At 33.9% G+C, this 11112-nt stretch overlaps 3 protein-coding genes across 3 annotated transcripts; 1 reads left to right on the forward strand and 2 right to left on the reverse strand.

Moving 5' to 3' along the window:
- Window positions 1–1760: 1760 nt before the first annotated feature.
- On the forward strand, window positions 1761–2805 carry LOC145164249 (uncharacterized). The gene is made up of 3 exons (XM_079082972.1): window positions 1761–2024; window positions 2108–2324; window positions 2411–2805. The coding sequence occupies exons 1-3, from the start codon at window positions 1761–1763 to the stop codon at window positions 2803–2805; spliced, it is 876 nt and encodes a 291-aa protein (XP_078939098.1).
- Window positions 2806–3769: 964 nt separating this feature from the next.
- On the reverse strand, window positions 3770–6256 carry LOC145164250 (uncharacterized). The gene is made up of 3 exons (XM_079082973.1): window positions 5285–6256; window positions 4556–5195; window positions 3770–4380 (listed from the first exon to the last, which is right to left on the reverse strand). The coding sequence occupies exons 1-3, from the start codon at window positions 6254–6256 to the stop codon at window positions 3770–3772; spliced, it is 2223 nt and encodes a 740-aa protein (XP_078939099.1).
- A 1567-nt stretch (window positions 6257–7823) lies between these two features.
- LOC145166794 (gamma carbonic anhydrase 2, mitochondrial-like) lies at window positions 7824–10706 on the reverse strand. The gene is made up of 5 exons (XM_079085834.1): window positions 10472–10706; window positions 10005–10148; window positions 9649–9774; window positions 9422–9573; window positions 7824–8233 (listed from the first exon to the last, which is right to left on the reverse strand). Exons 1-5 carry the CDS (start codon window positions 10584–10586, stop codon window positions 7949–7951), a joined length of 822 nt encoding a protein of 273 aa, XP_078941960.1. The 5' UTR covers window positions 10587–10706; the 3' UTR covers window positions 7824–7948.
- Between the last annotated feature and the right edge of the window lie 406 nt (window positions 10707–11112).

The following is an 11112-nucleotide window of genomic DNA, read 5'->3' on the forward strand; positions in this document are numbered from 1 at the left end:
TATAAGCAGTAACCTTATACCCCCCTTATAGACCGGCTTCGTGAATGAGGCCTACTAATGGTAAGACGACTTGCTCTTTTATATATATATATATATATATATATATATATATATATATATATATATATATATATATATATATATATTATTAACTTATAATATTATAAAGTACAAGGGTTGAATTTTAATTCTTTAAAATCCTAAGGGCTTAATTCGGAATTAAAGTATTCATAAAAGAAAACTTTTCAAATTCCAAAACTTGAGGGCAAGTTTTGAAACTATTCAAAACTTTTGGATTTTCATAACTTATGAGTTTTAATTAAGTTTTTAAAACTTTAATGAAGATACTCTTGGACATCCATAACTTGAGGACAAGTTATGGAGTTCATAAACCAAAAAGACTCTTCACTTTTGTAACCTATGAATTTTTAATGAAACTTTAAAAGAAATGACTTTTGGTAATCCATAACTTGAGGACAAATTATGGATTCCATTAAAACACATTTAGATCAAGAATTAACTAACAAACAATTTTGTAAATAATTCCTATGATCTATCAAAACTCATAAGTCTATGAACAATCATATCAACAATTTCAAGAGTTACATGAACACACATAAACTTGAAATTTTGATAACAACTCTGAAATTGGTTTACCATAATCATTACCACATCAAAAACAGGTTTTATAAGTCCAAAACAGTTTAAGGTAATGATTCTAGACCAATTCCAGCACCAAAACTCGAAGATATGCTGTCAGGGGGTCCAACTCGTCGAGTGCATGAAGCAACTCGGCGAGTTGGTTGAGTTTTGCCTTGGACTCGTCGAGTCCATGAGTGAACTTGGCGAGTCCACTGCCCAGACAGCACAAAAACTTCGTTTTTTCAGCAATTGCATCAAGTATATAGGAAAACAAGCCTACGCTCTGATACCACTTATGAGTTTTGAGCATTCTAACACTCCTATGGTATACATGCAACCCTATAAACCCTGGATCTATGTTTTCTCTATTATACATGCAAATATTAAATATTCCAAGGTTTCATCCTAACTAGCATATTATGAACCATCTATACTACAAAGTTCTAGTTAGATGACATACCTTTTGATGTAGCTTGATGTCTTCAAGCTTTAAGAGCTTAGCCCCAATAGCGTGGAAGCCTCAAGTGGAATCACAAATCACCAAAGCACCTTGGAAGAACTTGAGAGAATATGTATGCACACTAAAATCGGCCCACTCTTATTTTCACACACTAGTGCCAATTTTGTGAGCCAAGGACCCCTTTATATATTATGGAGGATTAGGGTTACATCCATGTAAACCCTAATACCCATGACCTTTCATTTACATAGGATCCATGGGTTAAAAGATCCATGGACTACCTATGAAAGCTTAGCCCAACCTCAATGAACTTGGCCCATTCCATATATATATATATATATATATATATATATATATATATATATATATATATATATATATATATATATATATATAAGAGTCCATATTTAATTAGTTCCTTTTGATCACTTAATTAATTCTAAATTAATTCTTGATCAATACTAATTAAATAATATGATTCCATATTAATATATTAGAACTTATAATATATTAATATAAATCATAAATATACTATTCTCAAAAGACTATCCATATAAATTGTGCCGGTGAAGTGGAACCCAAATGGACCATGCCGGGTCGGGTCAAGTACATACCAAATATAGTTATGGACTTAGACATTAATCCAACAGTAAGATCCATGTACATTGCGGTTGCTTTAGATGGAAATCATGAACCCTTTCTCATAGCGTTTGCTTTGGGAACCATAAACCGTGACAATTCATGGTTATGGTTCATGAGGAGGCTTAAAGAATGTTTAGGTGACAATACAAAAGTTGGTTTCATAAGCCATATGTCTGATTCCATAGACTTTGCAGTTCAAAGAGTCTACCCTGATTCATATCATGGGTATTGTTGTAAAAATATAGCCGAGAAAATACGCGCTTCCACCGGAAGCAATACAGTCGTAGAGCAGTTGTGCTGGAAGACTTGTAAAGCGTATAATTTGTCTTATTTTTATGCATTTTGAACAACTTAAAAAATGAGGTTAATGGGAATGATTTTCATTGGCTTGACAATATTCCGATTGCAAAATGGGTACGGGCTTGTTTTCCAAGAGTACGTTTCAATGTTAAATTCATTGACATTCCCATTGTTGTCAATTGGTTAAGAACAAACATGCATGAGTTTCCAATAACAACAATCATTGAAATGGTCCATGACTCGATGCAAGCAGTGTATCTTCAGTGTGCTGCGTTTGGAGGTAATTATAAGTTATGACATCACTCAATTGGTCAAATGATATGTTATTATACGTTATGACATCATAATTTTTGTTTTTTGATTCAGTTCATTTCACAGGGGATTTTCATGGTATCCTAACCCCTTATGCACTTAAGGTGATTCATAAAAGATTTATCCACTCGGATGGTTGTAGGATTACGCATATTGTTGGCGACAGATATGAAGTGAGTAAGTATTCAACAACTGAATCTGTCCAATTAGACCGTGGTATTTGTAGTTGCGGTAAATGGAAAAAATGCGGTATACCTTGTGAGCATGCTATAGCTTCACTACAAAGACTTGAAATTGCAGAAATCCAGCAACTGGTAAATTTAAAGTTAAGTACCGCGGTGTATCGAAATGCTTATCAAACTGAGACGGGCAATCCTATTCCAACCCTTAGGCATTGGGAAGTACCAATTGAAAGTGTTGTGGTCTTACCTCCACGACAATTCAATTAAACTGTATTGTATGGATCACAACGAATATTAGTTTGTATTCAGTTCTATGTTAACCGTAGTTGTAATGGTCTGTTGGCCTTCTTTAGTTTTTAATAAAAAATGTTTACCTTTAAATAAATAATAGTATTCCCATAATTGTAATGTACGGATGACAACGACTAGACAAACAGCTCTGCAGACTGACAAACATTATTGCGGACTGACAAAAAGCTCTGCGGACTGACAACAGCTCTCTGCGGAGTGGAAGGGACTATATATAGTCATGGATGGTCGTTGGATTTTTGGTATAGAGTTATAATTTTTTTTTAAATTTAAAATGAGTTCATCTTCAACTTTGTATATTTTCTCGTGCAACGAAGTTGATTGTTTCTATTGTGATCCGATTGACCCTTTTCTTGCCCCATCACCAAGTTTAAGAGAGCCGTATATGTCTGAGGATACTTTGCAACAACTGCAATGGGCTGAAGAACAACAAAAAAAGATAAAGACTCATCTCGAGCTCTCACTAAACGTCGTGACCTCATTGCGGCGGAGTGCAAAGAGGTTGAGGAAAGGATGACGATTACTAAAAAAAATCAAAGATCATGAGGAATGGATAAAAAAAACTAAGAACAATATCAAACTGTCTGAAAAATGGCTTGCTGACAAGGATGCAGAAATGATAGAACTTGGTAGCCAAAAGGACCGTATGGAAGATAAAATAAGAATTAGGGACGACTACATAACAATGGAGAAAGAAAAGTATCCTTTGCAATTCCCTTAAATTAATTACTGTTGTTGTACGTTTACTATATGTTTCTAGTTTGTTAAATGTATTATCTTCGAGTATTAGTTATTATTCTAGTAGTAATGATGCACTAATATAATCATAATATTACCCATCATCTTTAAAATAAACACACCATTTCAAAGTACACAAATTAATGTCCTCTAAAACAAAACATAATTAATTATAAATACAACATCAATCATTCAAATCAAACGTTGAACAATAGTCTTCTCTCTGCGTTCCACTCGTCCAACGCGTATCTTGTGTCCCGTGCGTCTCTAGCGTCTCCTGAGTCCCTTCAATCTCGTTCCCTTTCCCTTTTGTGTTACTACCTGATGTCGCACTACTTTTTGTAGCCCTTTTTTGTTTCTTTGGGACCAATGTCGGACAAGTCGCTGCATTATGTGTTGTACTATCACATCTACTACACCTTCTTACTATAGGTTCCTCACCTTGTGACGGGATACGATTTCTGTTTCTCGGTCTACCAACTTGACGTGTATCCATTATCTGGGGTTTAACAATCATCATCTCAGCAGGAATCTCCCAATCACACGGTTCTGGAAGGGGGTAAACCGGCTCCTCATACGTACTTCGGTACGTTTCCATTTTGTAAGCATCTATAGCCAGATGTCCGAAGTTAGTTTTTTTCAAGTGCTTCAAGACCATTATGACATGACCACAAGGCAACCCAGTTCCTTCCCAATATTTGCATGTACAAGTCTCTTGCCTCAGATCAACTATGCCACCATGTTTGAAATCATGCACTTGATATATTGCATCTGAAACACCATAAACGGACCATCCTGTCATACGCTCTTCATTTTTACTAACTACTTTTTCAGCCTACTCGGTTAGCACTATTGAACGTTTCCCTGTAAAGAAGATATATATATATATATATATATATATATATATATATATATATATATATAATTAACTTATTATTCGACCTAATTAAAGTCCAAATTAAATTCATACCTCCTTCGATGCGACGCTTGTTACACCATTCTTGTGAAAGACGACGGAAGAACTCAAGAAGGGGTATTATAGGCATCTTCCTTGCATCTACAGATAAAGCATTCATGGACTCTGCACTGTTCGAGGTCATGTAATCGTACCGTTTCGACAGAGAATATGCTCTAGTCCATTTAGCACGGGGAATTTCACTTAGATACGCTACTACTTGCGGCCTAGTAGAACTAAATCTATACCACAATTCTTCAAAAACATTTCTTTTGTAAGCTTTCACAAGCCTCCAAAACAACACTTTTGTTTTATCATTTTTCCCAAACCTGTGTACTATGTTTCCTAGTAGATGAAAAGCACACAAGCCATGATGAGCATGTGGGAAAACATTTTCAATACTAACCCGAACTGCATCGGCCCTATCAGTTACAAAATTCAATTCTTGACAATCACCAACACATTCATACAACTTTTCAAGAAACCATGTCCAAGTAAGACCACTCTTTTTTTTGCATATTCCGTGCGCAAGGGGCAGTATCTGGTTGTTCTCATCCATAGCTACTGTATGCAATATGGTTCCCTTAAAATCACCCTTCAAATGGGCACCATCCATAATTATAACTTTACGACAAAAACATTTGAACGCTCGTATCTGCAATATATTAAAATGGAACACATAAACACTCTATAATTTGTTTAAAAAAATTATATATTAAATAACAACAAGTTTTTTGTATTTACCGTGCTCCTAATGGCATAAAAACAACACTCGAAACAATCTTCAGAATCTGTTTGAATATAGGCCACTGTACCGGGATTATGCCTCTTCAAATTGTGAAAATAAATAGGAAGTTTGGAAAAACATTCTTCAGAGGATCCCAACAACAGTTCCATAGCATATTGTTTTGCACGCCAAGCTTGTTTGTAATCTACATTGATTTCCAGCAAAGCACTCAAATCCCTTGATATTTCATTAGGCCTCCAAACCTTGGAACGAGTTTTTCCCATAATCTCATGCAATATAGTACTCATCACTTTTTTATTAGCATGCTTATGATTAGGGTGTATCTGTAATGACGAACATGTGTGCACGTTGTTGAAAGTCCTGATTTCAAATTCATCAGTGGGATCAAGGCGTTTTGCATATAAAGGCCAACTACAGTTCTCAATTTCACAATATACCTCATAACGATTTTTGTTAGAATGTTTAGTCTTAAACTGGAACTTTTCTCTGGTTGCTTTAAGACTCAAAGCAAATATTAGTTGTTGTTTGTTATCATATGTTTGACGAACAAACATATCATCATTTGGACCTAAACTGTAAAATGGTACGGGTTCAACAATAGGATCAGGACAATCAGGTATGGGAGGCATACCGTAAAATATGTCTGAAGCTTTTTTCCCGTGTGTGAACTCATCTTCTGACCATCCTTCATTTGACTCTTCACCGTCTGACAAAGTTTTGTCAGTCAGTCTTCCAAACTCATATAAATTTTTTTCTTCAACCGTATTCACTGCCACAGTTTCTTCTTCTGGACACTCTTCAACATTATCAGATACAACGTTTTCAACATTGTATGCTACAATCTTGTCAACCGCTTCTGTCTGTTCGACCAATCCCTGAAACACCTCTAAATACAAATGCACAATCTCCTTCGTTTCAGAAATTACATTTCTGAGTTGATGAACATCTGCTTCGTCTAAAATATTCATAACATACCCATGAACCGGGTGTTGAAATGATAATGATATATTACTATTCAAAACATTAGCCTTAATTTTGACCAAATCAAACAATATTCGACGATCAAAATTTGGCGGAAACAGTAAACCTAAGTTGTTAAACTTTGGTCTAACGTAGGTGTTAATCCCATTACTTATCTGCCAAAAACCTCAGTACATAAAATAACAAAACTCATACTTTTTTTTTGAAAATGAAATGAATAAGAATTGATCTATTTTGTAGAGATGATCGACCAAATTGACCTAAAAAATGAAAAACAACACTTTATATAAAAAAATCATCTAAAAACCGTTGCAACCACCACTTCCGCGGAGACATTAATCTCTCCCCGGAGGAATTTATGAAGGCCAAAAAACTCGTTCCGTGGAGGTATTAATGTATCCGCAGAGGGCCTACGCGGAACAATCTTTTACACATTAAAAAAATCAGAATTTTAGCTGGTCCGCGGAGATGACGTCATTCCGCGGAGGTCCGCGGAGGAATGTATGTCTATATCGGAAAAACCTATTTTTATGACTAAATTTAGAAATTGACCCCCATTTTTTGTCTATTTGCGGTATTTTCCCTATTATTTAGCTCTCAGAAACTTGATAAAATTTTAATCAACTCATTACAAGCCCAAACTTGATTAGTTACATGTTTCAACCTTGTTTCTTTGGGATCAAACTCAAATTGCACAGTGTAGTATGAACAAGCTTGAACTCGAATATCTATTAAAGCAATATGAGTAGTATAGATATAAACATTTAAATGTGTGAGTGTCGTTTTCCCATTTTAAAATATTGGATTTTTACAACATAAAATTGAAGATATTTTTGTCATTGGTTGATTCTAAATATAAATGCAACAACTAACATTTAAAGATGATGTCAAACAATATTTTATATAGACATCCATTATGCTAAATATCACCATTTGTGGGTCTTTGTTTTTTTTCCCTAGTTGATTATTTCCACTTAATGTTTTATTGTCTAAATCATTTGCTACATAAATATGATATTTTTTTAAGCATTTTAAGAAGAGATTAAAAATCATATAACATTATACATAATACACAATTCTCCATACCTCCAATATTTATAGGATTCTCTTTGCAACTTGCATCATATCTTAAAAAAAGTGGTAAAATAGTGTTGTATAGCTCTCTTTATTTTGTAATAGATAAGACACATGATTATATCCACTAAATCCAATCTACTAATGAAAAGCTTTTTGTACCATGTGATCGTGTCCAATCATGCTTTAAAGTTTAAACAATATGGTTTTATTTTGTTTAATAGAAACGAAACAAATAAAGTAAGTAATTGAATTAGCAAAATAATAGAATTAGTTTGAATAAACAAATTAATCATTCAAATGTGTTTGTTGTGTTTAAATTTAAATTGGTAAAACAAACCACAAACCTCATAATATAAACTCCATAAACACATATAGATTCATATTTATGTTCCATTAAGACATCAAAATCTCTCTTTATAAAAATCAAAAACAAGATGATGACAATAGACAACAAGCATGCTTAAAAAGCATTACCCTCCGGGATTAAAGATCTTTCAACAACCCAACCCCAAAAAATTATTTGTGAAAAAGAAAAAACTTGCATCAAATGAGAAAATTACCATCATACCCCCACCCGAAACCCAAACCCTAAGTGAGATTATCTAAGAAGCAGTAGTCTTTTGTGCTTTTTGTGGTAGGATATTATCGGGTAAGGTAAGCTCCACGGGTGTTTCACGCACCACACCAATCATGGAATCATATTCTTCATCTTTTCGTGCGAATTTCTTACGAAGTTTTTTCTCCAATTCAATTTCTTCAAATCCCTTTGCATTTTCAGAAGCATGAACCATGGCTAAATTGGTGTAATTTGTGGCTGATTGGGATATGAATGCGATTTCTTCTTCTGTTAGCTTCCTCATGAACTTTGCGGGGTTTCCTCCCCATACCTATTCATTCATTGAAAAAATTAAAAAGGTTAGGGCTTGGTTCGTGGTCGGAATCGGAATCGGTGATTCCATTCCGTTTCTTGTTTGGTGGTTGCCAAAAACGATGGAATTCAATTCCTTCGTATTCCGTTTTGCTATTCTATGCAATTATTCCGAGGGTTGGGTGAAGGGAATTCTATTTCATTCTCCTTTTTTTTTCATTAAAAAAGACCAAAATACCCTCATTATTTATATTGAAATAAATAAAAATAGAAAATTAATAGTGAATTCCTAGGGTTGGGTAAAAGGAATTCAATTTCATTCTTCTTTTTTCATTAAAAAGACCAAAATACCCTCACTATGTATATTGAAATAAATAAAAAATAGAAAATTATTAGTGAATTCCATTTCATTATTCCTCGGGTTGGGTGAAACGAATTCAATTTCATCTTCTTTTTCATTAAAAAGACCAAAATACCCTCACTATGTATATTGAAATAAATAAAAAATAGAAAATTATTAGTGAATTCCATTTCATTATTCCTCGGGTTGGGTGAAACGAATTCAATTTCATCTTCTTTTTCATTAAAAAGACCAAAATACCCTCATTGAATATATTGAAATAAATAAAAATAGAAAACTAATAGTGAATTCCATTTCATTATTCCTAGGGTTGGGAGAAAGGAATTCAATTTCATTCTTCTTTTTTCATAAAAAGACCAAAATACCCTCATTGAATATTTTGAAATAAATAAAAATAGAAAATTATTGGTGAATTCCTAGGGTTGGGTAAAAGGAATTCAATTTCATTCTTTTTTCTTTAAAAAGACCAAAATACCCTCATTGAAATAAATAAAAATAGAAAATTATTAGAGTTCCTAGGGTTGGGTGAAACGAATTCAATTTCATTCTTTTTTCTTTAAAAAGACCAAAATACCCTCATTGAGTATATTGAAATAAATAAAAATAGAAAAATATTAGTGAATTCCTAGGGTTGGGTAAAAGGAATTCAATTTCATTCTTTTTTCATTAAAAAGACCAAAATACCCTCATTATGTATATTGAAACGAATAAAATAGAAAACTATTAGTGAATTCCATTTCATTTCTTGCCAACCAAACGCATGGCAGATTCCAATCCCTTTTATAAAAAAGAATCAATTTATTCAAAATCATAAAAAATGAAAACTTTATATTTTTTTTCACACACCTCGCCAAATGGGATCCTTGTGTTTTGCCTAACAAGAGCTCCAGCTGCAACCATGGCATTTTTTTCAACGTGGGTCCCATCAAGCAAGGTGGCACCCATACCCACAAAAGCTTCATCTTCAACAGTGCATCCATGTAATACAGCACCATGACCTACAAAACAAAAGGGTAAATTAGTAATTTACAAAAAAGACAAGAAAAGTAGGTTGCTATTATTTGCATACACACCTACAGTTACATTGTTTCCTATTGTTGTTGGGAGAACATTTCCACTAATGTTGGATTTGGCTACATGAACAAGAGCATTGTCTTGAATGTTTGTTCCAGATCCAATACTGATACTGTTCACATCACCTACAAATAGAGGGGTAAATTAGTAATTTTGAAAAAAGATAATTTGGTCAGAGTTTTGCTTACCTCTAAGAAAGTGAAAAACTCTAAAAGTTAAATCAAACACCACAAAAAAACCTTAACTTGATACTTCATACATTATGTAAAACAACAGATCACAGGACTTAAGCGAATTGAAACAGTATGAATAACTGAATATGAAGAAATTTAAATTTGGTTAGAGTTTTGCTTACCTCTAAGAACACATCCATACCAAATAGAGGAACCACGCCCTACTTGAACATCTCCGATTACAGAAGCACCAGGAGCAACAAATGCATCTTTGTCAACCACAGGGTCTTTATCAAACAGATTCATCAGTGTTCGATGCCTAGACACTAAAGAGAGATTCAAGATAAGTTCTAAACACAATTCGAAGAACAGAAAAGGTTCGACGTATCAGTCTACTCTTGCATATGTTCATGATAGATCAAATTCATGTAACAAACAGTGAAACTTAGAACAAACATGATTCTCAAAAGAACGAATCTAAATTTGATGAAAAAATGCACATGAGGTTATTTCAATTTCAGCCCTAAATTGTTTGTGTTCTCTTTGGCATTACAACAAACACATGGAAAGCAATATAAAAAGAGCGATGTTAGGGAAAATGGGTTTCGGAATTAGAGTGAAATAAGGATTGGGTTGGGGGGAGGTTTACCTTGTTCTTCGAAGAGGTGACTGCCTTGGAGGCTGCAGCCGACACGATCAACTGTTTGGCCAGCTACACGGATCCAGGATCCAACGACGTAGATTGCTCTTCCTAAAGTCCCCATTATTTATCAACGCAAGAACCCTATTTTCTGAGCTGGGTATGCTGATTCTCCGATCGAGAGGCGTTTCTTATGCTCTGCGGTCTTGAGGAGAAGGGAGTGTGTTGAGCAACAGATTGGGGAAAAAAGGGGAAAATGAAATGAGTTTAAGATGAGTTGGCCCGAGTTGAACTGAGTTGGTTCAAGAAAGGGTTACGATTCAGTGCGACCGAGTTCCTTTTTTTTTTTTTTGTCCACCAACTATATACTATCATTTCAAGATTATAGAAAATTGTTAAAATGGATAAACGGTTATTATTTATGTTTATCTCCGTAATACCTTTGTTTTGATATATTATACGTCCAAAAACGAAATTAAGATAAATGAAAAATTAATCATTAACGTGAGATGAATGGATAAATTGGGAAAACATGTTAAAGTGAGTTTTCAACCATCCGGAGGGAGAAGGAAAAAAGAAGTGGGTATATATTATAAACTTACTTTATAAGTATAAAGGTTTCTAAGCCTTGTAAAACTTATATAACCAAT

Source organism: Lactuca virosa, chromosome 3 (genome assembly GCF_052849685.1).
Source record: "Lactuca virosa cultivar CGN04683 chromosome 3, Lactuca_virosa_CGN04683_v6, whole genome shotgun sequence".
NCBI classification, from domain to species: Eukaryota; Viridiplantae; Streptophyta; class Magnoliopsida; order Asterales; family Asteraceae; genus Lactuca; species Lactuca virosa.

What these genes read in the sequence shown, in the direction of transcription:
- LOC145164249 (XM_079082972.1), top strand. Translation starts at nt 1,761, where the DNA reads ATGTACATTGCGGTTGCTTTAGATGGAAATCATGAACCCTTTCTCATA. An exon ending in CTTCCACCGGAAGCAATACA is followed by an intron (nt 2,025 to 2,107) that starts GTCGTAGAGCAG and finishes TTAAAAAATGAG; the next exon opens with GTTAATGGGAATGATTTTCA. An exon ending in TCAGTGTGCTGCGTTTGGAG is followed by an intron (nt 2,325 to 2,410) that starts GTAATTATAAGT and finishes TTTTTGATTCAG; the next exon opens with TTCATTTCACAGGGGATTTT.
- LOC145164250 (XM_079082973.1), bottom strand. Translation starts at nt 6,256, where the DNA reads ATGAATATTTTAGACGAAGCAGATGTTCATCAACTCAGAAATGTAATT. An exon ending in TTTATGCCATTAGGAGCACG is followed by an intron (nt 5,196 to 5,284) that starts GTAAATACAAAA and finishes AATATATTGCAG; the next exon opens with ATACGAGCGTTCAAATGTTT. An exon ending in CAAGCGTCGCATCGAAGGAG is followed by an intron (nt 4,381 to 4,555) that starts GTATGAATTTAA and finishes AGCGTATGACAG; the next exon opens with GATGGTCCGTTTATGGTGTT.
- LOC145166794 (XM_079085834.1), bottom strand. Translation starts at nt 10,586, where the DNA reads ATGGGGACTTTAGGAAGAGCAATCTACGTCGTTGGATCCTGGATCCGT. An exon ending in GTATGGATGTGTTCTTAGAG is followed by an intron (nt 9,775 to 10,004) that starts GTAAGCAAAACT and finishes CTCTATTTGTAG; the next exon opens with GTGATGTGAACAGTATCAGT. An exon ending in CAAGGATCCCATTTGGCGAG is followed by an intron (nt 8,234 to 9,421) that starts GTGTGTGAAAAA and finishes ATGAATGAATAG; the next exon opens with GTATGGGGAGGAAACCCCGC.